Genomic DNA, 27,557 nt, shown 5'->3' on the forward strand with positions numbered 1-27,557 from the left:
TCACTCACGCCGCCAAGCTTACCCTAGTAAAACTGACTATCCTACCGATCCTCGACTTCGGCGATGTCATCTACAAAATGGCTTCCAACACTCTACTCAGCAAACTGGATGCAGTCTATCACAGTGCCATCCGTTTTGTCACTAAAGCACCTTATACCACCCACCACTGCGACTTGTATGCTCTAGTCGGCTGGCCCTCGCTACATATTCGTCGCCAGACCCACTGGCTCCAGGTCATCTACAAGTCCATGCTAGGTAAAGCTCCGCCTTATCTCAGCTCACTGGTCACGATGGCAACACCCATCCGTAGCACGCGCTCCAGCAGGTGTATCTCACTGATCATCCCTAAAGCCAACACCTCATTTGGCCGCCTTTCGTTCCAGTACTCTGCTGCCTGTGACTGGAACGAATTGCAAAAATCGCTGAAGTTGGAGACTTTTATCTCCCTCACCAACTTCAAACATCAGCTATCTGAGCAGCTAACCGATCGCTGCAGCTGTACATAGTCTATTGGTAAATAGCCCACCCTTTCACCTACCTCATCCCCATACTGTTTTTATTTATTTACTTTTCTGCTCTTCTGCACACCAATATCTCTACCTGTACATGACCATCTGATCATTTATCACTCCAGTGTTAATCTGCAAAATTGTAATTATTTGCCTACCTCCTCATGCCTTTTGCACACATTGTATATAGACCCCCCCTTTGTTTTCTACTGTGTTATTGACTTGTTAATTGTTTACTCCATGTGTAACTCTTTGTTGTATGCTCACACTGCTATGCTTTATCTTGGCCAGGTCGCAGTTGCAAATGAGAACTTGTTCTCAACTAGCCTACTTGGTTAAATAAAGGTGAAAAAACTAAAAACTCCCCAACACAGACTATGAATCAAATTTATTTATATAGCCCTTCGTACATCAGCTGATATCTCAAAGTGCTGTACAGAAACCCAGCCTAAAACCCCAAACAGCAAGCAATGCAGGTGTAGAAGCACGGTGGCTAGGAAAAACTCCCTAGAAAGGCCAATACCTAGGAAGAAACCTAGAGAGGAACCAGGCTATGTGGGGTGGCCAGTCCTCTTCTGGCTGTGCCGGGTGGAGATTATAACAGAACATGGTCAAGATGTTCAATGTTCATAAATGACCAGCATCACTATGACCATCTATGTATGTTATGCAAAGCTATTTTCTCTCTCTCTATGTGTTTATGTGTGTGTGTGTGTTCCAATACCCTAAATCCAATATTTCACACACAACAGAACATATAATAATAACACAATATTGTTGCAACAGAAAAATGTGTTTATTTTCCAAATCAAAGTCCACAACCTCTCTCACAGTCCTGTGTGTTTGGCCCCATAAAGGGGCTTCCAAAACAGTGCCAGGAGATACTACACATTTATATACAACACTTTCATATTGCTACTCATATATTTATAACTCTTTTACCCACATGTACTGTATATGTGTCCTTAAGGGTAAATCCTCCTGTCATATTTAGGATGTTTCTGTTTCAATCCGTGGTACATTCATGTGGTTTCTCATAGGCAGAAATAAGTGACAACTGAATAACATCAACCGACCATACCAAGCACTGCTCAATAGTATGATCCGACCACATAAAGCTGATTTGAAATGAAACAATGTTCCCATATAGAGATTTCATGATGTCTATAGTAAATGGGGATATCTTAAACAACTGAAACACGTGGTCGGTAAAACAGCAAAAACAAGCTCTAGTAAATTATTCTAGAAGAAATAAAAATGGGTTATTATTCTAGAATAAATAAAAAAGGTTTCTGATAATCAACATTTGGTTATGATTTTACAAGTATGTATGGAAGAAAACTCAAGACAGTAACTGATGACAACAAATAGCAACAACAACAAAAAATGAATATTTAGATAAAGTGCACAAGTGCTCATTCATACATAGTGGGACAAACAAATACAATCACAAGAAGTCCATCCATTCCTTCTACTATGGTTTTCTACTGAAAATGTATATTAGGTCTTTGTCTTTATAGTCTTCGTGTAGAACGCACACGCATAACTAGAGTGGGTCAGGTAGCCAGCATGTCAGAAAGCCAGTGTGTTCGTCAGTGAGCGTCATCACTGTCTGTAAGGCGGGCAGTCAGTCATTAAGTACTTGTCTATCTTCCACGACATTGACTCTTGTGTAACCCCTACATTGTTCTTCTCTGTGCAGGTGAGATTCAAGTGCAGATCGCCTCTAAAAGTCATGTCTCTGAACAAACTACTGTAAACTCATACTACACTTGAAGGCCTACACAGCCATAGAAAACTCTTGTTCACGGAGATGCACACAACAAATAAAACTACTTCTAAATCATTCAATATCATTCAGTTCTAACAGAAAAACGAGGAAATCAAGCCAACAAAGTCCAGTACAAATGCCACACTCAAACATCCCTAAAAACATCCTCTTCCATAGTACAAACCCCATCCCCCACAATCCTTCACTCGTTAGTGTGCCTGGTGACCTTTTACCTTGTTTCCAATTTTTTTTTTTTTGCAGTATTTCTTGTGGAAAATGTGTAACTCTTGTTTAGCTTTTTTTTCTTTTCTCAAGTAGCCAAGGCATTTTTGCACCAAGAAGTAAACAGAGAAATCTCAGAGGTAGAACCCTGCCAATTCTCTGCAAGGAGATCGAGATGTTGAGAGAGGGACAGACAAACACATGTAGACGGGTGTTGTTTGCAGGTAAGACGTTTTGTTAACAAAAAAGCAGCAAAAGAATTACCCGAAAGCGAAAAAAAAAAACATTTTGGGTGGGGGTTGTGGAATCTCTGAGAGCTCTCCATCAGTTGGACTCTTAAACATGGATGACATTATCCGGGGGACAGTGCAGTCTGTCGGAGGTGTGAAGGGGTCTGCAAGTGGCCTGGGGTTGAGGGGGCCGGCAGCTCTTGGGATGAGGCGAGTCACAGTCGTCTGACGTCAGCTCGTCGATGTCGTCCGATTGGGTGTCGGACATCTCCAGGTCGCTACGGATGCTCTCGGGCTGGGCCAGAGTGACATCGCGAAGCCCCTCCCTGAGCGATGCCCCTGGCGACAGGCCTAGTGCTGAGCCAAACAGACCCCCGCCCCTTCTGGAGCTGCAGTCCTGAGGCTCCTCCCCGCCTGAGCCGGGGCATGCTGCCATAGCAGCAGGGGGCGTGTTTAGGTCTTCCTCACTGGTCAGGCAGAGGTGGCTGGGTTTGGTCTCAATGTCCACCTGGATTTCCAGGTTTATACAATCCCTAGGAGAACAAAGACGTTTAGATTTACTAGTCAGGATATCATCTGCTGTATCCAGTGTCACCTTGCCTAACATTATAAGTTTACCTCAAAATTGAATTGAAAACATCTGTCGGGAACTAAATCAATGGCTAAAATATATATTTTTGAACCACTAAGTGCTGCCTGCATACCACACAGACTAAAGACAAGTCAGACGCAAGAGAGATTCAAGGAAATTGAGCTGTTGCATCAGAGACAACAACAACATGAGTCCGACAGAAACAGAATGAGACTAGATGTCAAATCAAGGAGGAGGAGTAGATTTTTTCAAAATCGTGTGTGTGTAAGAGAGAGGGATATTGTGACACTCACCTGTCAGGGAGTGTGTAGGAGGAGATAATGGAGCCGGCCATGCCCCGGGTGCTGGCACAGTCACTACCCGCTCCCAGACTACCAGTCTCTCTCTGGGCACTGTCCTTCCCCAGCTCCCCTCCCTGGAGCTCCAACCTGGAACAACATAAAACATGGTTATTATTACATGGTTATACCAACAACAGTTATTACTGCGTTCATCATACGCCACATTACATTTACTCAGCAAAAACATTCACAGCAGCGGTTATGATTCTTAAACGGACAACAAAAACTGTACTTAGTTCGTTTAAGGCTTACTTGGCCCCTATTTATACTGTGTCTCTGCTTACAATGCACAACATTCCCCTCCATAAGAAGTACAGAACAGGTTCTCTTCCCTGCTGGGCTCCCCTCCATACCTGTTGTATTTGCCAGTCCTGGCTCCAAGGGCGCCCCCGGCCAGAGTGTTGAAGTGGGGGTTGTCTCCCAGGACCCCGGGGGCCACAGAGAGGCCCTCACTGGGGGAGGTGGTGCTAAGGCCGCTGGCTGCCCTCTCCAGGCTGCTCTCAACCAGGCTGGGAGACTTGAGGGCCCGCCACGCATCAGCCACTGGGGTACAATTATTTAAGATGTTTTATTTCATGACTGATGATGATATATATTTCCTGTCTAAATTAACTTGCAGTTCAATTATGTTTGTAACATAAAAGAGAGACATACATGTAGGTTCGTGTCGTTGTTGTATTTTACAGTATTAGCTCTATTAAGGCAAAAAGGATAGCTCTTTAAGTCTTGCTCACCTGTGATTGGGCCGTCGTCCTCGTCAAAGTCTATCCGCATGCCACGCCCCTTTCCTCGGCTGACGCCACAGCCTCCTCCGCGGCACAGAGAGATGGGCACGACTCCATAGACGTACGCCAACATGATGGGCACGCCAATACCCACACTGACGGCCGCGATCACAGGAGCTGTGATGATTGACAGGGCCACTCCTCCCGTGATGGCCAGGTTCCTCCTGTGGCAATTGGTCTTCTTCCCCGCATAATGGGCGTGAATCTATCAGAAAATTTAAAAAGATAGATAGTAGTGAAGGTGAACAGCAATAGAAGGCTATTGCAGCTGAAACGTATGTATTGGGGTTTCGGTTTGATTAATATTATAAAGCACTTGGGAGAAGTAGGTCATAGGTTGTGTGAGGGGATTTCTTTCTTTGTTCACATACTTATATTCGTATATTAGTACCACCATCAGAGCTACTTTACCTAGACCTATTACGGCTTTACGTCTCTGGTTGTGATTGGGTGAGGCAGTTGGCTGAGTACAACTGGTAATAGTCTGAAAGGTATTTTCTACAGCTGGGAAGGCTTAGGGGCCTGGAACAATACAGGGTGTGTGGGTGGGCTATTTTACAGCATTCAAATGGGCTTAAGTTCAAGCTCGCAGTTATACTGTATTGTCACCAGGACGCGGTAAAGAGATAGCCTTTAAAATAGGTCATTCTACAATTCTATCGAGACTAAATTGTTTCAAAATGATGTCGTTTCCAAAGAACAGTTGTAGTGTCATACCGAAACTAAAGAGGAGCTTATGGTTTGGAACCATATCTATTTTCAGGAATTGTATTTCTCGATTGCTGAAATACACGCAGGAAACGAAAGTGCCACCACGAAGGTGAACATCATATTGAAACTAACTCTTTTTCACCACTGCCACATTTCATTTCTCCAATGAATAGCTTTTCAGGTTAAATATCATGAAAAGTAAAATATTTTCATTATTTTCCTTTGAATGTCTCAGTGAGCCACTCCAAATAACATCCTCTGCTAAATGACTGAGTGTGGGCCAAATGAAGGGGGATTTTCAGTGAGGGGTTGCCCATCTGCCAGTGTTTTTGCCTACCTTGCGCCCCACATAGACGGGGATGCCAATAACCATGGCAGGCACAGCGATACCAGCGATGAGGGTGATGCCCACCGGGGCTCCGATCAGAGTGCCCAGCTGCCACAGGATCTTCTTCTTACGAGTCCACGGCTTCTTTCCCCAGAACGTACACCCTGATGGACTGAGAGAAAGAAGATAGAGAGAGATTGATGAAGGGATATGGAGGGAGAGAAAGGGGAGAGAGAGAACGTAAGAAAACGGGGAAAGAATGGAATGTGTAGAAAATCGAGAGAGTGCGAAGGGGGGGGGGGTTGTGAATTGAGAAAAATAAAGAAGAATGTGTAATGGGTGGAAACCAGATATAAAAAGAAAGGGGGAGAAATATGGCGAAGAGCAAAAGGGAGGTAAGACAGAAGACCGATTAGTTCTGGGCCCATGTTCAGGAAAAACAATCACCACAGCAACAGAGGAGTGGCGTTGATGGAAGGTTGTGTCATTATGAATTCAGAGCCCTCTGCTAATTGTCACACAGGATTGAGAAGCGCATCACTGTCTGTTATCTACTTTTACAGTATTGCTCATACGATCTAAGACGTGTTAGACGGAATCTGTGGAAATGTTTTGTCATTTTAATGTAGGAATATACTTGGCGTCTTCTTATCCAAACAATATAGCCTTTCATTCAGTTATGTTTTGCGTCAGTATTTGTTTTTTAAATCTTAATTCATGTAGGTATTTCTTATTTAAAATCAATTCTGAAGGCATTTTTTTAAAGCACCAGTCTAACCCCAGTAACGACAGTCATGCTTCAAAATTGGGTGCATGTCATCGTGTAGGCTGAACGGAGTTCCCACATCCGGTTTTCAGTGGAAAAGGACGCCGGGTTGAGTTATCTGTATCCCTGAAAACCGGATGCATCCGGTTGTTGGCAACTCTGCTAAGGATGGGTAGACCTATACGTATTTTTGGCACATGGAAAGTCATCAACTAGTCCCTTCCATAAATCTGTGTTGACGTGAACTGCCGTAGTCTTCAGAGTTACCTGAGGTAGTGCAGGTCGGAGATCTCCTTCATGCAGAGCCAGCAGAACTCACAGCCGCACACGGCGCAGGTCATGTGGTTACAGCTGCCGTCGTTCATCTTGATTATGTAGGCGCCACATCGTGGGCAGGGCTTGATGTCGTCAGCTAGAGACAAGAGAGAGCGAGTGGGTAGGTTGATTAGTGGGAGTAGGATTCAAGACAACGTTGATCTGAGGTCAGTTTTATGGCTTGCCGTTTGGATATGGGGAGGGTAAGCTGATTCTAGATCTGTGCCTAAAAGGTACTTCTACTTTTACCAGAGACAGAGGAGGATAGGTTTGGAGACATTGTGTGCCGATATAGTTATTTTTGACTGCCAACAGCTAGAGTAAGAGACGGGGTGATAAGGGTTCATTCATACCGACTTACTGTTCTTCTGTCCACCGAGACATTTGGAACATGAAAGGAGGTCTGAAAATTGCTTTATGAGAAGAGTGAGACTAATATACAGACATAATAATAACAGCATGAAGAGTAATCAAAGTACCGTGCCCGTGCTCCTGCGTGTAGCTGGGTGAGTGGTTGCTGTGCATGTGCAAGGAGAGTGCCCTCTGCTGGCGGGCCGAGTCACAGGTCTGGTTGGGGTGCCACGCCTGCTTGCAGTGGTAACAGAACTCAGCCAAGCAGCCTTCTCTACAACACACCAGCCGGGGGCAGCTGGCACAGCCCGAAGCGATCACGGCGAACCTGTCAGCGGTAGAAAGAGGAAGACATTTGATTTTCAGAAAACCTATCAGGCGGTTAAAGGTTCAAATGAAATACACTGCAGCCGGACAAATGTTCACAATTAACTGAGCAGTGGAGAGAAAGAGTTAGAAAAAAGAATACGAGAGGAAGGAGAAATAGGCTAAATATGATTTCAGGCTGTCTGGAGTAGCCTCAATGAAGGGCACGAGGGGAGAAAGACCAAGAGCTAATCTTCATAGCATATTATCATAATTGCAGAGTTACATGACACCACACACACACACACATTTCTCAATAAAGTAAATAGGCTTTCACATCACCATAAGAGGAGAAGAAGGGTTCTTATCTTATCTCGGATGTAACAAGATCATCAAGTACTGTATGTAAAGATGAAATGGTATTTCATCTCATATAACACTATTTGTAAGTGACAGTGCTCAAAGACTGAGACTGAGCAAAACTGAATTGAATTAGAAAGTGAATATCTTTCTCATCAGAAAACAATGCTAAAAATGACATACGACCCGTCACACAACTATTGCTTTGAATGTACAGTTGAAGTCAGAAGTAATTAAGTAATTAAAACTCATTTTTCAACCACTCCACTTAACAAACTATGATTGTGAGAATAGTTCCACTATATGGAACTTCAGAGGAGTAATGACCTCAGCATTTCTAATAAATAGAGGTCGCTTATGGGAACATACAGTTGAAGTAGGAAGTTTACGTACACTTAGGTTGGAGTCATTCAAACTCGTTTTTCAACCACCCCACAAATTTCTTGTTAACAAACTATAGTTTTGGCAAGTTGGTTAGGACATCTACTTTGTGCATGACAAGCAATTTTTCCAACAATTGTTTACAGACAGATTATTTCACTTATAATTCACTGTATCACATTTCCAGTTGGTCAGAAGTTTACATACACTAAGTTGACTGTGCCTTTAAACAGCTTGGACAATTCCAGAAAATGCTGTCATGGCTTTAGAAGCTTCTGATAGGCTAATTGACATCATTTGAGTCAGTTGGAGGTGTAATTGTGGATGTATTTCAAGGCCTACCTTCAAACTCAGTGCCTCTTTGCTTGACATCATGGTTAAATCAAACGAAATCAGCCAAGACCCCAGAAAAAAAATGGTAAACCTCCACACGTCTGGTTCATCCTCGGGAGCAATTTCCAAACACCTGAAGGTACCATGTTCATCTGTACAAACAATAGTACGCGAGTATAAACACCATGGGACCACGCAGCCGTCACACCGCTCAGGAAGGAGATGCATTCTGTCTCCTAGAGATGAACGTACTTTGGTGCGAAAAGTGCAAATCAATCCCAGAACAACAGCAAAGGACCTTCTGGTACAAAAGTATTTATATCCACAGTAAAACAAGTCCTATATCGACATAACCTGAAAGGCCGCTCAGCAAGGAAGAAGCCACTGCTCCAAAACCGCCATAAAAAAGCCTGACTATGGTTTGCAACTGCATATGGGGACAAATATCATACTTTTTGGAGAAAGGTCCTCTGGTCTGATGAAACAAAAATAGAACTGTTTGGCCAAAATGACCATCGTTATGTTTGGAGGAAAAAGGGGGAGGCTTGCAAGCCGAAGAACACCATCCCAACCGTGAAGCACGGGGGTGGCAGCATCATGTTGCAGGAGGGACTGGTGCAATTCACAAAATAGATGGAGTCATGAGGTAGTACAATTATGTGGATATATTGAAGCACCATCTCAAGACATCAGTCAGGAAGTTGAAGCTTGGTCGCAAATGGGTCTTCCAAATGGACAATGACCACAAGCGTAAATTGTGGTAAAATGGCTTAAGGACAATAATGTCAAGGCATTGGAGTGGCCATCACAAAGCCATGACCTCAATCTTATAGACAATTTGTGGGCAGAACTGAAAAATGTGTATGTGAGCAAGGAGGCCTACAAACCTGACTCAGTTACACCAGCTATGTCAGGAGGAATGGGCAAAAATTCCCCCAACTTATTGTGGGAAGCTTGTGGAAGGCTACCCGAATCGTTTGAACCAAGTTCAACAATTTAAAGGCAATGGTAATAAATACTAATTGAGTTTATGTAAACTTCTGACCCACTGGGAATGTGATGAAAGAAATAAAAGCTGAAATAAATCATTCTCTCTACTATTATTCTGACTTTTCACATTCTTAAAATAAACTGGTGATCCTAACTGACCTAAGACACCGCTCTCCTCAAGGCCTCCAGTGTTCCGCTACACAGGCCAACCAGATGTCAAATACCAAAACTGTTGAAATCCTATTCTGTCTCTTTAAAAACCTCAAACTAGGGGAAATGTTAACACCACTATGTTCTTTCCCCTTTAACACAGTTCTTAGCAGCACCTTAAATCCAGTTTGTGCTGGTTTCTCTCCCAATTAGTTTGTTTGTTCAAACTGGCAACATGTCTTCAAGCCTGAGCTCAGTGGCTTGTTGCAGCAGAGCAGAGACACAAGTTGCCACGGCAACCTTTTCCCTGTAGGAACATTCCATGTCAACGCTGCATTTTGCTACACTCGCGATAACATCTGCTAAATATGTGTATGTGACCAATAAAATGTGATTTGATTGGTCGGTTCTTCTGCGTTGGAGCACGACCATGACTGACATCACGGCTTTGAGCGGTGAGAATCTGAGGAGTCCAATGCTGACAAGCTGCAGGTTTGGAGCAAATGCACTCTGACAGCCACGTTTAAGAATGGCGCAAGCTGTCAATGCTTTTAAATGGTGATACAATGCTTTGTTATCAACTAGGCTATCATTACAGTACAAATGTAATACACTGTCTGTGACTCTGTACACACATACACTCAGTCCTGTGAGTGTGTAATTTTTTAAATTTATTTCACCTTTATTTAACGAGGTAGGCCAGTTGAGAACAAGTTCTCATTTACAACTGCGACCTGGCCAAGATAAAGAAAAGCAGTGCGACAAAAACTACAACACAGAGTTACACATGGGATAAACAAACGTATAGTCAATAACACAGTAGAAAAATCTTTATACAGTGTGTGTGTAATAGTATAACTTTTGTCCGTCCCCTCGCCCCGACCTCGAACCAGGGACCCTCTGCACACATCAACAACAGTCACCCACAAAGCATCGTAACCCATTGCAAGGGGAACCACTACTTCAAGGCCTCAGAGCGAGTGACGTCACCAATTGAAACGCTATTAGCGCGCACCACTGCTAACTAGCTAGCCATTTCACATCGGTTACATGTACAAATGAAGAAAGATTAGGGAGGTAAGGCAATAAATAGAACATAGTGGCGAAATAATTACAATTTAGCATTAACATTGGAGTGATAGATGTGCAGATGATGATGTGCAAGTAGAGATACTGGTGTGCAAAAGAGCAAAACAATAACAATATGTGGATGCTTGCTCCTACCTATCTCTCTGATTTTGTCCTGCCGTACATACCTACACGTACGCTACGGTCACAAGACGCAGACCTCCCAATTGTCCCTAGAATTTCTAAGCAAACAGCTGGAGGCAGGGCTTTCTCCTATAGAGCTCCATTTTTATGGAATGGTCTGCCTACCCATGTAAGAGACGCAAACTCGGTCTCAACCTTTAAGTCTTTACTGAAGACTCATCTCTTCAGTGGGTCATATGATTGAGTGTAGTCTGGCCCAGGAGTGGGAAGGTGAACGGAAAGGCTCTGGAGCAACGAACCGCCCTTGCTGTCTCTGCCTGGCCGGTTCCCCTCTTTCCACTGGGATTCTCTGCCTCTAACCCTATTACAGGGGCTGAGTCACTGGCTTACTGGGGCTCTTTCATACCGTCCCTAGGAGGGGTGCGTCACTTGAGTGGGTTGAGTCACTGATGTGATCTTCCTGTCTGGGTTGGCGCCCCCCCCTTGGGTTGTGCCGTTGCGGAGATCTTTGTGGGCTATACTTGGCCTTGTCTCAGGATGGTAAGTTGGTGGTTGAAGATATCCCTCTCGTGGTGTGGGGGCTGTGCTTTGGCAAAGTGGGTGGGGTTATATCCTTCCTGTTTGGCCCTGTCCGGGGGTGTCCTCGGATGGGGCCACAGTGTCTCCTGACCCCTCCTGTCTCAGCCTCCAGTATTTATGCTGCAGTAGTTTATGTGTCGGGGGGCTAGGGTCAGTTTGTTATGTGGAGTACTTCTCCTGTCCTATTCGGTGTCCTGTGTGAATTTAAGTGTGCTCTCTCTAATTCTCTTTCTCTCTTTCTTTCTCTCTCTCTCTCGGAGGACCTGAGCCCTAGGACCATGCCTCAGGACTACCTGACATGATGACTCCTTGCTGTCCCCAGTCCACCTGGCCGTGCTGCTGCTCCAGTTTCAACTGTTCTGCCTTATTATTATTGGACCATGCTGGTCATTTATGAACATTTGAACATCTTGGCCATGTTCTGTTATAATCTCCACCCGGCACAGCCAGAAGAGGACTGGCCACCCCACATTGCCTGGTTCCTCTCTAGGTTTCTTCCTAGGTTTTTGCCTTTCTAGGGAGTTTTTCCTAGCCACCGTGCTTCTACACCTGCATTGCTTGCTGTTTGGGGTTTTAGGCTGGGTTTCTGTACAGCACTTTGAGATATCAGTTGATGTACGAAGGGCTATATAAATACATTTGATTTGATTTGATGAGGTAGTTGGATGGGCTATTTACAGATGGGCTGTGTACAGATGAAGTGATCGGTAAGTTGCTCTGACAGCTGATGCTTAAAGTTAGTGAGTGAGATATAGGTCTCCAGCTTCAGTGATTTTTGCAATTTGTTCCAGTCATTGGCAGCAGAGAACTGGAAGGAAAGGCGGCCAAAGGAGGTGTTGGCTTTGGGGATGACCAGTGAAATATACCTGCTGGACTGTGTGCTACGGGTGGGTGTTGCTACGGTGACCAGTGAGCTGAGATAAGGCAGGGCTTTACCTAGCAAAGACTTATAGATGACCTGGAGCCAGTGAGTATGGCGACGAATATGTAGTGAGGGCCAGGCAACGAGAGCATACAGGTCGCAGTGGTGGGTAGTAATGATCACTTTAAATAAATCCCAACCTCTCCGTTACCCCTGGCAACACTGGATACCTCTGTGCCGCATCACTAGTCACCATAGCAACTGACAGCCTGCAGAGCGACCATAGGCCTATCGCTGCTCTGATTGGTTGTCTCCCCCAGTCAATCAGTGAGGACTGATTGCGGAATGGGGAGGGAACTGGCCAATGAGACTAAAGGACAATGAAGCTCAAGAGTTAAAATCTTCACAATAATAATAGATTGAGTTGGTGTGTGTGCGTGTGTGTGTGTGTGTGTGTGTGTGTGTGTGTGTGTGTGTGTGTGTGTGTGTGTGTGTGTGTGTGTATATATATATATATATATATATATATATATATATATATATACATATACACACTGCTCAAAAAAATAAAGGGAACACTAAAATAACACATCCTAGATCTGAATGAATGAAATATTCTTATTAAATACTTTTTTCTTTACATAGTTGAATGTGCTGACAACAAAATCACACACAAATTATCAATGGAAATCAAATGTATCCACCCATGGAGGTCTGGATTTGGAGTCACACTCAAAATTAAAGTGGAAAACCACACTACAGGCTGATCCAACTTTGATGATCCAACTTTGATGTAAAACAAGTCAAAATGAGGCTCAGTAGTGTGTGTGGCCTCCACGTGCCTGTATGACCTCCCTACAACGCCAGGGCATGCTCCTGATGAGGTGGCGGGTGGTCTCCTGAGGGATCTCCTCCCAGACCTGGACTAAAGCATCCGCCAACTCCTGGACAGTCTGTGGTGCAACGTGGCGTTGGTGGATGGAGCGAGACATGATGTCCCAGATGTGCTCAATTGGATTCAGGTCTGGGGAACGGGCGGGCCAGTCCATAGCATCAATGCCTTCCTCTTGCAGGAACTGCTGACACACTCCAGCCACATGAGGTCTAGAATTGTCTTGCATTAGGAGGAACCCAGGGCCAACCGCACCAGCATATGGTCTCACAAGGGGTCTGAGGATCTCATCTCGGTCCCTAATGGCAGTCAGGCTACTTCTGGCGAGCACATGGAGGGCTGTGCGGCCCCCCAAAGAAATGCCACCCCACACCATGACTGACCCACCGCCAAACCGGTCATGCTGGAGGATGTTGCAGGCAGCAGAACGTTCTCTACGGAGTCTCCACCTGCTTTCATCTGTGAAGAGCACAGGGCGCCAGTGGCAAATTTGCCAATCTTGGTGTTCCCTGGCAAATGCCAAACGTCCTGCACGGTGTTGGGCTGTAAGCACAACCCCCACCTGTGGAAGTCAGGCCCTCATACCACCCTCATTGAGTCTGTTTCTGACCGTTTGAGCAGACATGCACATTTGTGGCCTGCTGGAGGTCATTTTGCAGGGCTCTGGCAGTGCTCCTCCTGCTCCTCCTTGCACAAAGGCGGAGGTAGCGGTCCTGTTGCTGGGTTGTTGCCCTCCTACGGCCTCCTCCAAGTCTCCTGATGTACTGGCCTATCTCCTGGTAGCGCCTCCATGCTCTGGACACTACGCTGACAGACACAGCAAACCTTCTTGCCACAGCTCGCATTGATGTGCCATCCTGGATGAGCTGCACTATCTGAGCCACTTGTGTGGGTTGTAGACTCCGTCTCATGCTACCACTAGAGTGAAAGCACCGCCAGCATTCAAAAGTGACCAAAACATCCGCCAGGAAGCATAGGAACTGAGAAGTGGTCTGTGGCCACCACCTGCAGAACCACTCCTTTATTGGGGGTGTCTTGCTAATTGCCTATAATTTCCACCTGTTGTTTATTCCATTTGCACAACAGCATGTGAAATGTATTGTCAATCAGTGTTGCTTCCTAAGTGGACAGTTTGATTTCACAGAAGTGTGATTGACTTGGAGTTACATTGTGTTGTTTAAGTGTTCCCTTTCTTTTTTTGAGCAGTGTGTATATATATATATGTATATATATATATATATATATATATATATATATATATATGTGTCAGGGTTGGGCTCAATCCAGAATGGAATTGAGAATGCCTCGTAAATTCCAATAACATTATTACATTTGAATTGAAGTAGTAAACAGGATACAGAACTCCAATTCGAAAGGAAATATAATTAAATGCCTAATCTATTCTACAGTGCCTTCAGAAAGTATTCATACCCTTGACTTATTCCACATTTTGTTGTATTACAGCCTAAATGGGAGTCAATTCCCGAAATTCTAAATTGAGGCAAACCCTGGTGTGTGCGAGTGTTGGTGTGTGTGTGATCATTCAAGTGAGTTAAGTAGTCTGGGGTTTGTGACTAAGATAAACATATTTTTTTTTAAAGAGAGAAAGAAAGTGAAAGACAAATAAAGAAAGAGCGATTTAGACAGAGGTCCCGAGACTCCACAGCCAGGGACAATCCAGGCCACTTTTCTATGACCAAGGCCACATATTCACATAATGTAGTACCATTATGACATACACAATGTCAAGTGTATGGAATCTGTACTCTTCAAGTAGGTCAATGATGACACGCACGCACAAACACACACACACACACACACACACACACACACACACACACACACACACACATTGCCCCTTTGAAAAGCTCCACTCCCGTTAGCCCAAACCACACTAGATCTTTCCATGGTAGGGCTGTAGAGAGGGAATAGTTGTGTAGTGAGTCATTCTGGTCTTTTTAGAATGTAGGTCATCTATAGTCCAGCCCACTGTCTTGGTCCTTCCCCTCTGTCTGACAGGATTCACATTACCAAACTGGCATGTTTCCTTTGAATATAACCAGCACAGATAATCTGTGCTTTCCCTCCTACATACACATGCATGCGTGTGTCACCTACACACAAACACAGACATACATACACACACACACATAAACACTTGCGTGTCGCACACACACACACAAAATAGGCTCCTACCAGTTTATCAGAAATTTCCCCATATCACATTACACGATCAGCCACTGAGCACTGTCCTTCCCCTAGTAACCACATAATAGTCTGCAACATTCTAACCTACTTAGAGAATTCTAGGCTATAAATCTTTCCTCTCACTTTTGTCACCTCTAAAGCTTGTTATAACACTGGAGGTCATTCCAGTTCACGACTTACATCCTCAGACTTTGGATAACTGACAGAACACTGCTTTGAAAGCATGAATCTGCAAACAAACAAATAAAAGTTATAGTTAACGGTTAAGGTAACGGTTAAGTTCAGGGGTTATAATCACATTTGTGGTCAGAAAGCCCTTTAAGGTACTTCCGCCCCTTCTACCATGGCTAGACAGTGATGGCTCAATAGAGTTAGGGTTAAGGTTCAGGTTTACACTCAGGTTACGATTAAGGTTAAGGCCAGGCAACAACGGAAATGAACTCTTACCCGCAGTCGGGCGCGGGACACCAGCGGCAGTCTGGGTCGGAGGCCAGGCAGCGTCGCAGCAGGAACTCCTCATACTTCCCCAGCAGACCTACGTCGTCCAAAATGTCCGCCACCTGATGAGGCACCAGGCGCTCCGAGCACTCGGGGCAGCTGAGGTGGACGCGGCTCTCGGTGATCTCGATGCGCAGGTACTGGCGCAGGCAGCACAGGCAGGAGCGGTGGCTGCAGCCCAGCAGCTCAGGGAGCTGTTCGGGGGGCTGGGGCACCAGGCACAGGGGGCACTCCAGGAAGTCCGCTGGAGGACAGGCGCTGGTGGAGCTGGAGGACTGGGGCGGACCCAGGGAGAGCCGACTGGAAGAGAGGGGCTCTGCTGGGGGGGATGTGGGGGAGGTGGCTGGGTCCTGGGGGGTGTCCGTGGTGGTGGTGGTGGGGGCTGGGTTAGGTGTGGGAGTAGAAGGGACTACGGGGTGGACAAGGGGGGTGAGTTGCTGTTGTTGATGGTTTTGGTTGTGGAGCTGGGATAAATGTGTGGTCGCCCCTGCATTGGCGCTCCGGGAACCCCGTTTGCTGTGGAAAAGGCTGTGGAAGGAGATGCGTCCTTGGCGTTTTCCTGGTGCCCGGCATTTGGGGTTGGGAATGCCGCTCACCGAGGAGTGGGGAGATTCCGAGTCCCTTTCCGATCCCATTTTCCCAGAAAGTGACACACGGAAGCTTCTTTCCTTTTCCGCTCTTATTATAGTCTTATATTACTGTGATGAAGCTTTCCTCACACACACACACACACACACACACACACGAGGGTACTTGTCCTTGGGTGAAACCAGAATGGAATGTCACTGATACCCAGTTGGAAACCCCTTTTCCCCTTCCTCTGACAAGAAACAATGGAACACACAAATGGAACTATAAACGAGAAGACAAAAGTGAAAGAAACAAAGTCCCCTTCCTCCCACTGGCGTTCACACCTCTCACACTCAGTTGCTCCAAATCAAGAATGTGAGAAAAGTAACAGGTGTGCTTTCATCGAAACAAACATGGGGGTCCAAACTGACAGTAAACTGTTACTGTAAACCACAAAGAGGAGAATGACTACAACAAGAAACGTCAATGTCCCTTCTCAGTAAATGTTTCTCAATTCAAACGAGGAGGAAAAAAAACATGATAGGAACGTTCTAGAATTTAAAGAACAACGTCTTAGAGGTTATTCAAATGTTCTTAAATCCTTCTTGGTGGTTGCTCCAGTCAGATTTTCTTCTCTAGTCCTTTATTCTCTCTTGTTCTTCTCCTCTTCCCTTCTGTGTGTCTCTCTTACACTCTCAATTAACCGTCTGTGAGGAGGAAGAAGATAACAGGAAGTTAGCAGTGCAAAGAGCCCAGGGAGCATGCTCAGTATGACACACCTCTCCCTCCTTGCTCGTTCTCTATCTCGCTTTTTTGACTTCACAATGAACTCTTGGTGCAGATAGCCAGGAAGAAGAAATTAAATACAGTGCATTCGGAAAGTATTCAGACCCCTTGACTTTTTACACATTTTGTTACGTTATAGCCTTATTCTAAAATTGATTAAATTACTTCCCCCCCTCATTAATCAACACACAATACCCCATAATGACAAAGAAAAAAAAGGTTTTTAGACATTTTTGCAAATGTATTTAAAATAAAAAACAGAAATACCTAATTTACATAAGTATTCAGACCCTTTGCTATGAGATTGAGCTCAGGTGCAACCTGTTTCAATTGGTCATCCAAGAGGTGTTTCTACAACTTGATTGGAGTCACCCTGTGATAAACTCAATTGATTGGACATGATTTGGAAAGGCCCACACCTGTCTATATAAGGTCCCACTGTGGACCAAAAACCAAGTCATGAGGTCAAAGGAATTGTCCATTGCATTGAAGGTCCCCAAGAACACAATGGCTCCATCATTCTTAAATGGAAGAAGTTTGGAACCACCAAGATTCTTCCTAGAGATGGATGCCTGGTGGCCAAACTGAGCAATCGGGGGAGAAGGGCCTTGGTCAGGGAGGTGATCAAGAACCAGATGGTCACTCTAACAGAGCTCCAGAGATCCTCTGTGGAGAAGGGAGAACCTTCCAGAAGGACAAACATCTCTGCAGTACTCCACCACTACCCATTAAAAGGCACATGACAGCCTGCTTCGAGTTAGCCAAAAGGCACCTAAAGACTCTCAGACCATGAGAAACAAGATTCACTGATCTGATCAAACCAAGATTGAGCTCTTTAGCCTGAATGCCAAGCATCACGTCTGGAGGAAACCAGGCACCATCCCTATGGTGAAGCATGGTGGTGGCAGCATCATGCTGTGGGGATGTTATTCAGCGGCAGGGACTTGGAGACTAGTCAGGATGGAGGGAACGATGACCGGCGCAAAGTACAGTGAGATCCTTGATGAAAACCTGCTCCAGAGGTGCTCATGACCTCAGACTGGGGCGAAGGTTCACCTTCCAACAAGACAATGACCCTAAGAACACAGCCAAGACAATGCAGGAGTGGCTTCGGGAGAAGTGTGAAGGTCCTTGAGAGGCCCAGCCAGAGCCCGGACTTGAACCCAATCGAACATCTCTGGAGAGACCTGAAAATATCTGTGCAGTGACGCTCCCCATCCAACATGAGAGAGCTTTGGATGATCTGCAGAGAAGAATGAGAGACACTTCCCAAATACAGGTGTGCCAAGCTTGTAGCATCATTCCCAAGAAGACTCAAGGCTGTAATCGCTGCCAAAAGTGCTTCAACAAAGTACTGAGTAAAGAGTCTGAATACTTATGTAAATGTGATATTGCCTTTTTTTTTATGGGGTATTGTGTGTAGATTGATGAGGGGGGAAAAACGATTTAATCGATTTTAGAATAAGGCTGTAACGTAACAAAATGTGGAAAAAGTCAAGGGGTCTGAATACTTTCCGAATGCACTGTACACTATTGCACACGCACAGCTAGCATAATCACTGATAAAAACTTGCTCATTGACTCACACTTACTCATAAGATACAGCCCTTTGGAAAGTGGAATACTATTTTTGTGAACTTACTAATGATAATGACAATGTATCTTGAAGGGGAAGCAAACATATTCATCAGTCCAATTACCTTCTATATTATTTAACCTCTATCATTCCTTCTCGTTCTTTCTCTCATCTGCTCTTCTCTTTTGTCTCGCTCTGTCAATATGAAACCCTCTCTCTCTCACACACACACACACACAGTCTCGAGCTGCTCTCCACTTCACACTGGGCTGCTACTGCGGTTGCCATGCCGATGCTCACTATGAGCCGAGCAAACAGCGACCCACTCAGTGACTCTGGCACTTACGTGCACAAACACACACGCACGCACAAACACACACACACCACATGTACTCTTGTAATTTATAGATAATGTAGACATTGGTAATTACAGTACTGCTTAATGTATGTGTGTATTTATACAGTGTTATAGGTGAGTGTGTGTTTGTATGCAGATAATGTTATGCTAAGTTAAGGGGAAAGGATGAGAGAATGAGAGTTATGAGGGTTGATATTCAGAACCTGTGCCACTGTCTAAGGTAGCACACCCACCTTCTAAGCACACACACTGAGTCATAACAGAGTCTTGGCCTGATTTTCTCCTCCTACAGTATACCTGGCCTCTGGACTACAGGTTCATCACGTACTGGTTGATCCTCTCTCTAGACTACAAGGCAAATATGATTCTGATTCAAGTAGTAGCCTCTGAGTGCAGGAGGCTGAGACAGACACAGAGAGAGGATCAACCAGTATGTGTACTGACTCATAAAACATTAGACTTCAGCCCTTGTTGACAGAAGGGTATATGGGAAAGGGCTAACATAGATACTGTATATAGCTAGCCATGATTGGTTGAAATACTATTGGTACATGTAACCACGCCAGCCCAGAAACCTCCACATCCCGTTTCTTCACCTGTGGGATCGTCTGAGACCAGCCACCCGGACAGCTGATGAAACTGTGGGTTTAGTACAACCGAAGAATTTCTGCACAAACTGTCAGAAACCGTCTCAGGGAAGGTCATCAGCGGGCAAACGCTCACCTTCGATGACCACTGGCACGCTGGAGAAGTGTGCTCTTCACGGATAATTCCTGGTTTCAACAGATGGCAAACAGCGTGTATGGCGTCATGTGGGCGAGCGGTTTGTTGATGTCAACAGAGTGCCCCATGGTGGCAGTGGGGTTATGGGATGGGCAGGCATAAGCTACAGACAACGAACATAATTGCATTTTATAAATGGCCATTTGAAAGGACAGCGCCATTCATCTGCCGCCATCACCTCACGTTTCAGCATTATAATGCACGATCCCATATCTGTACACAATTCCTGGAAGTTGAAAATGTCCCAGATCTTCCATGGCCTGCATACTCAGCAGACATGTTACCCATTGAGCATGTTTTGGATGCTCTGGATCGACGTGAACAACAGCGTGTTCCAGTTCCCGCCCATATCCAGCAACTTCGCACAGCCATTGAAGAATGGAACATTCCACAGGCCACAATCAACAGCCTGATCAACTCTATGTGAAGGCGATGTGTCATGCTGCATGAGGCAAATGATACACCACAGATACTGACTGGTTTTCTGATCCACTCCCCTACCTTTTTATAAGGTACCTGTGACCAACAGATGCATATCTGTATTCCCTGTCATGTGAAATCTATAGATTAGGGTCTAATGAATTTATTTCAATTGACTGATTTCCATATGAACTGCAACTCAGTAAAATCTTTGAAATTGTTGCATGTTGAGTTTATAGTTTTGTTCAGTGCGGTATCTCAAGTTTTGTGTGATATAGAGAGAGGGGTGTGAGTGAGGAGGCATGGCAGATGGGCATAAACAGGCTGAAGACTCAGTGGTCTGGATTCTGTGATCAGCACACTCTTTGTCCCTCACTTTTCCTCCCACCCGACTGCTGCTCACTGGCTCACACACACAGACACACAGACACACACACACACACACACACACACACACACACACACACACACACACACACACACACACACACACACACACACACACACACACACACACACACACACTGTGATGAACAATTATACTAATGAAATGGTTTTCTTTTGCCTCTGAGCAGCTCTCTAGCTTGTCTTCTGCATTAAAAACCTCTCAGACAAGTCAAATATTGTTATCCTTGCTGCTGCACTGTGAGTCAACTGTATGCATAGCCTCTCATCCTCTTAACAGAGACATTGCTCTTTTTGGACATTAAGTGGGGCCAGTTTGTTCTTTCAGTTTGTTTGGCCTAGTCTAAGCATTTCTGTCTGCAGAAGACACTGAAACTGTACAATCTGAGCACTTTAGGATCCGACATCCTTCCCAGGGGTCCTATGAACCTACATCTACACAAATTCACACACACAAACTTACTATAAATCATTTAGGGGTAATATACACTACCGTTCAAAAAGTTTGGGGTCACTTAGAAAGGTCCTTGTTTTTGAAAGAAAAGCAATTTTTTGGTCCATTAAAATAACATCAAATTGATCAGAAATACAGTGTAGACATTGTTAATGTTGTAAATGACTATTACAGCCGGAAACGGCATATTGTTTTCATGGAATATCTACATAGATGTACAGACGCCCATTATCAGCAACCATCACTACTGTGTTCCAGTGACAAGTTGTGTTAGCTAATCCAAGTTTATCATTTCAAAAGGCTAATTGATCATTACAACACCCTTTAGCACAGCTGAAAACTGTAGTGCTGATTAAAGAAGCAATAAAACTGTCCTTCTTTAGACTAGTTGAGTATCTGGAGCATCAGCATGTATGGGTTTGATTACAGACTCAAAATGGCAAGAAACAAAGACCTTTCTTCTCAAACTCATCAGTCTGTTCTTGTTCTGAGAAAGGAAGGCTATTCCATGTGAGAAATTGCTAAGAAACTGAAGATCTCATACAACGCTGTGTTCTACTCCCTTCACAGAACACAAAATAGTTTTATTCATATTATTCAGGGATATGGTTGATATTCAGTGATACAGCAACACAATCAAAGGGTGCATTGTATCGTACTGATACAGTAGTACTGTACTCCAGTAGGCCTAAAAGTCAATGAAGCTCACCACCACACAAACCATCCGATTCACATCGGTGTGTAGTTTGTGTACAAAGACTGACAGAGTGTTTGGCAAGCTAATTAGCAGTGAGATGCCCCTCTGGCTAGAGAGACAGATGCAACTCAGTGTGTCCTTCTGACTTAATCTCCTGGCAGGAGCTAATACAGAGGGAGGTAACAGAGTGAACTGCCCCTCCGGCTACGACACAGTTATACACCCCTCTTTCAACCTCTCCTCTCCTCTCTCTCCCTCTTGTTCCTTCTCGTTCTTTCTAGCTCTCCCTCTCGTTCCTCTCGCTCTGTGACAAGGGCATCGTCATGTCTAAGTAGCTCGCTAGAAGGGCTGGGCAGGCCAACGCCGCTGCCGCATCCAAACACCAGGCCAGTTGAGTCATGTCATGATGTGATGATATTACATGCTGACTGGGTTAAAAAAGGAAACATTTCCTTCTGTTCAGCTAAAAGCTCCATTATCTAGTTACCGATTGATTCATAGAGTTTGGAGGCCATTTGGTGGCCTTGTGGAGCCCTCCCACACTTTCAGTAATGGTAGATGTGGGAGTTTGAAGAGGAGTTGTGTGCCAGAGACAGTCGTGGGCCATTCTGTGGAAGCACCTAGAGAAACCCCACTATGTGATTCCTCTGCAGAACTGAAGCTGGCAGCGATGAGCTTGTCTGCAGTGGACAGTCAATCAAGCAGTCAAACAAAATGAAACAAAAGCAACACCCTGGAATACCCCCATCCCAAGCACTCGAACGCACATGGCACGCACCCACATACTTATACACCCAGTCGTACACACATTACAGACACGTCGTCAAACACAAACACACATGCGCGCATACACACACACACTTAAGTCTTACAGGTATGGGGCGGCAGGTAGCCTCGTGGTTAGAGCGTTGGGCCAGTAACCGAAAGGTTGCTAGATTGAATACCTGAGCTGACAAGCTATAATAGTTAGAGGAGCCTTCAGGAGGCAAACTGAACGTTTCATGTGAAGCCTGGAGAAGTCACAGTGGCAGAGCCCAGGCCCAGGCCCAGGCCCCAGCTCCACAGCCATAGCTCGCTGAGCTCCAATCCACAAACACAGATCAGGGTCTACCAACTGACCAGTGGGCATGAAAGTCAGGGAGGGGACGGGTAATTCGAGGGAGGAAGAGAATGAAGGAGAAGGCGGAGAGACGTGTCAGTTAGGACAGTGCATGTGAGTGGGGACAGAGATGTCACATAGGCCTATTATGGTCGACTATTAGGCTGACTTCCAGGGGACTGTAACCTGAAGCTTGTGGGCCTTAACAAACTATGATTGTGAGAATAGTTCCACTATATGGGACTTCAGAGGAGTAATGACCTCAGCATTTCTAATAAATAGAGGTCGCTTATGGGAACATACAGTTGAAGTAGGAAGTTTACGTACACTTAGGTTGGAGTCATTCAAACTCGTTTTTCAACCACCCCACAAATTTCTTGTTAACAAACTATAGTCTTGGCAGGTCGGTGAGGACATCTACTTTGTGCATGACACAAGTCATTTTTTCCAACAATTATTTGCAGACAGATGATTTCACTTATAATTCACTGTGTCACATTTCCAGTGGGTCAGGAGTTTACAAACACTAAGTTGACTGTGCCTTTAAACAGCTTGGAAAATTCCAGAAAATGATGGCATGGCTTTAGAAGCTTCTGATAGGCTAATTGTCATCCTTTGAGTCAATTGGAGGTGTACCTGTGGATATATTTCAAGGCCTATCTTCAAACTCAGTGCCTCTTTGCTTGACATCATGGTTAAATCAAAAGAAATCAGCCAAGACAAATGTTTGTAGACCTCAACAAGTCTGGTTCATCCTTGGGAGCAATTTCCAAACACCTGAAGGTACCACGTTCATCTGTACAAACAATAGTATGCAAGTATAAACACCATGGGACCACGCAGCCGTCATTCCGCTCAGGAAGGGGACGCGTTCTGTCTCCTAGAGATGAACATACTTTGATGCAAAAAGTGCAAATAAATCCCTGAACAACAGGGACAGTTGTGAAGATGCTGGAGGAAATAGGTACAAAAGTATCTATATCCACAGTAAAACGAGGCCTATATCGACATAACCTGAAAGGCCGCTCAGCAAGGAAGAAGCCACTGCTCCAAAACTGCCATAAAAAAAACAGACTATGGTTTGCAACTGCACATGGGGACAAATATCGTACTTTTTGGAGAAATTTCGTCTGGTCTGAAGAAACAAAAATAGAACTGTTTGGCCATAATGACCAAACATAATTTGGAGGAAAAGGGGGAGGCTTGCAAGCCGAAGAACACCATCCCAACCGTGAAGCACGGGGGTGGCAGCATCATGTTGTGGTATGGATTGCTGCAGGAGGGACTGGTGCACTTCACAGAATAGATGGCATCATGAGGTAGGACAATTGTGTGGATATATTGAAGCAACATCTCAAGACAAGCTTGGTCGCAAATGGGTCTTCCAAATGGACAATGACCCCAAGCATACTTCCAAAGTTGAGGCAAAATGGCTTAAGGACAACAAAGTAAAGGTATTGGAGTGGCCATCACAAAGCCATGACCTCAATCCTATAGAACATTTGTGGGCAGAACTGAAAAAGCGTGTGGAAGCAAGGAGGCCTACAAACCTGACTGAGTTACACCAGCTCAGTCAGGAGGAATGGGCCAAAATTCACCCAACTTATTGTGGGAAGCTTGTGGAAGGCTACACGAAACGTTTGACCCAAGTCAAACAATTTAAAGGCAATGCTACCAAATACCAATTGGGTGTATGTAAACTTCTGACCCAATGGGAATGTGATGAAAGAAATAAAAGCTGAAATAAATCATTCTCTCTACTATTATTCTGACATTTCACATTCTTAAAATAAAGTGGTGATCCTAATTGACCTAAGACAGGGAATTTTTACTAGGATTAAATGTCAGGAATGATGAAAAACTGAGTTGAAATGTATTTGGTTAAGGTGTATGCAAATGTCCGACTTCAACTGTAGTTGTGGGAAAGTGAGTATTGCTTTTCTATTAGTTGTTGAGGACAGATGGTAACTAGAGCAAGCAGCTGGATATCATGCTTTCAGGGTTGCATGTCGTCACCTCTTTTCTAGCTCAACGGAATGATACACTACATGGCCAAAGGTATGTGGCTGTCAAAAGTGCAGGGCTTTCAAGTTCTTCCACACCGATCTTGACAAACCCTTTCTGTATGGACCTTGCTTCGTGCACGGGGGCATTGTCATGCTGAAACAGGAAAGGGCCTTCCCCAAACTGTTGCCACAAAGTTGGAAGCACAGACTCGTCTAGAATGTCATTGAATGATGTATCATTAATATTTCCCTTTACTGGAACAATGGGGCTTATCCTAAACCATGAAAAACAGCCCCAGATCATTATTCCTACTCCACCAAACGGTACAGTTGGCACTATGCAGTTGGGCAGGTAGCGTTCTCCTGGCATTCGCCAAAAATCCAGATTTGTCCGTCGGATTGCCAGATGTTGAAGCGTGATTCGTCAATCCAGAGAATGCCTTTCCTCTGTTCCAAAGTCCAATGGTGGCGAGCTTAACACCACTCCAGCCGACGCTTGGCATTGAGCATGGTGATCTTAGGCTTGTGTGAGGTTGTCCGGCCATGGAAACCCATTTCATAAAGCTCCTGACGAACAGTTATTGTGCTGACGTTGCTTCAAGAGGCAGTTTGGAACTCGGTAGTGAGTGTTGCAACCGACAGACATTTTTACGCACTACGTGCTTCAGCACTCGGCGGTCTCGTTCTGTGAGCTTGTGTGGTCTACCTCTTCGCAGTTGAGACGTTTTTGCTCCTAGATGTTTCCACTTCACAATAACAGCACGAACTGTTGACCGAGGCGGCTCAAGCAGGGCTGAAATTCTACAAACTGACTTGTTGGAAAGGTGGCATCCTATGATGGTGCCACCTTAAAAGTGACTGAGCTCTTCAGTAGGCCATTCCACTGCCAATGTTTGTCTATGGAGATTGCATGGCTGTGTGCTCAATTTGATACACCTGCCAGCAATGGGTGTGGCTGAAATAGCCAAATCCACTCATTTGAAGGAGTGTCAACATACTTCTGTATATATAATGTATTAATAGCCTGTCCTCAATAATGCTTTTGGGACAAACAGGGGAGTGGTGGTACCAGGAATGAATGAGTGAAAGAGTGAGGGGGTGAGAGAGGACAAAATTGAGAATGAGAGGGCATATGACACAACTGGCACTTTGAAATAGAGATGTCAAAAAATGTTCAGGGGAGCTAAGCAGTAGTTCACCTGACACTACTGTACAAACATGCATGTAGACTGAACAAAAATAGAAGCAACAATTTCAACGATTTTTGTGAGTTGGTGATCATATAAGGAAATCAGTCAATTGAAATAAATTCATTAGGCTCTAATCTATGGATTGCACATGGCTTGGCATAGTCCCACCCAATGGGGAGCCAAGCCCAGCCAATTAGAATGAGTTTTTCCCCACAAATGTTTTTTTTTTTACATACAGAAATACTGGGTGGCTGGTCTCAGACAATCCCGCAGGTGTAGAAGCCGTATGTGGAGGTCCTGGGCTGGCGTGGTTACACGTAGTCTGCGGTTGTGAGGACGGTTGGACGTATTGCCAAATTCTCGAAAACAACATTGGAGGTGGCATATGTTAGAGAAATGATCATTCAATTCTATGGCAACAGCTCTGGTGGACAGTCCTGCAGTCAGCATGTCAATTGCACACTCTCTCAAAACCTGAGACATCTCTGCCAATTGTGTTGTGTGAGAAAACTGCACATTTTAGAGTGGCCTGTTATTGTCCCCAGCACAAGGTGCACCTGTGTAATGATCATGCTTTTTAATAAGCTTCTTGAAATGCCACACCGGTCAGTGGATGGATTATCTTGGCAAAGGAGAAATACTCACTAACACAGCTGTAAACAAATTTGGGCACAACATTTTAGAGAAATACGCTTTTTGTGCACATGGAATATTTCTGTGATCTTAAATTTAATCTCATGAAACATAGGGCCAACACTTTACATGTAGCGTTTATATTTTTGTTCAGTGGACATAAACAAACCTTAGTATGTATAGCACACTATCACCAGCCATGACTCAGTGTAATTTTTTATTACTCGAGAATGAGCAGTCAGAACATGCACAACAATATGGGATATATACAATTGGCTGTTCATAAAAACTGACCATGTAACGGACAGTAACACTTCCGTTAGAGTTAAAATGTGTTACTTCCCATAATGTAGCCTACCAGGTAAGCAACAGAGCGACATGACATTCTAAGCCACAAAAATCGGAATATCTTGAACATGTTGCAATTCGTATCAAGGCCCAATAAAGCAGACTAGTTTTACCTGAAGGGTTGGTACGAGACCGTTTTCTGGGATCCGCTGTGAATGTTCATTCGTCAATGGCGATGGGCTGTGATCGCTTGCTTTGAGAGTGTTGAAATATACGTTGTCTAGGCTATTTCATCTCAGCCTCCTATACGGGGCCTGACTCACTGTTCCTAAAATATCAAATGGATTATGTATAGATTATGAAATGCAGCTCGCGCCCTGTCCCGTTTTAGGAGAGCAACAGAAGAATCTCCGCAGCCTCCTTTGCCTTCTCATGGAGGAAAGCCCCAGTCCGTGACGCCACAAACCGAGAACAAGGAAACCCCACCCGTCTGTGGTGTTGTCACCATCGAACGCTCAAAATGAATGTACAGTGCTTGGAAATAAACCAGGCAAAAGTCAATATTTGGAGTTCTGTGTAATGACATCGCCTGGAACTTGC

General features: G+C 44.7%; 1 protein-coding gene across 1 annotated transcript; it reads right to left on the reverse strand.

Moving 5' to 3' along the window:
* Nucleotides 1-1,283: 1,283 nt before the first annotated feature.
* LOC109903643 (E3 ubiquitin-protein ligase RNF19B) lies at nucleotides 1,284-27,407 on the reverse strand. The gene is made up of 9 exons (XM_020500481.2): nucleotides 27,131-27,407; nucleotides 15,642-16,969; nucleotides 7,050-7,249; nucleotides 6,523-6,667; nucleotides 5,499-5,661; nucleotides 4,400-4,655; nucleotides 4,019-4,208; nucleotides 3,618-3,752; nucleotides 1,284-3,265 (listed from the first exon to the last, which is right to left on the reverse strand). The coding sequence occupies exons 2-9, from the start codon at nucleotides 16,325-16,327 to the stop codon at nucleotides 2,839-2,841; spliced, it is 2,202 nt and encodes a 733-aa protein (XP_020356070.1). The 5' UTR covers nucleotides 16,328-16,969; nucleotides 27,131-27,407; the 3' UTR covers nucleotides 1,284-2,838.
* Nucleotides 27,408-27,557: the final 150 nt, after the last annotated feature.

The sequence above is a fragment of the Oncorhynchus kisutch genome, linkage group LG14 (assembly GCF_002021735.2).
Source record: "Oncorhynchus kisutch isolate 150728-3 linkage group LG14, Okis_V2, whole genome shotgun sequence".
Lineage (NCBI taxonomy): Eukaryota > Metazoa > Chordata > Actinopteri > Salmoniformes > Salmonidae > Oncorhynchus > Oncorhynchus kisutch.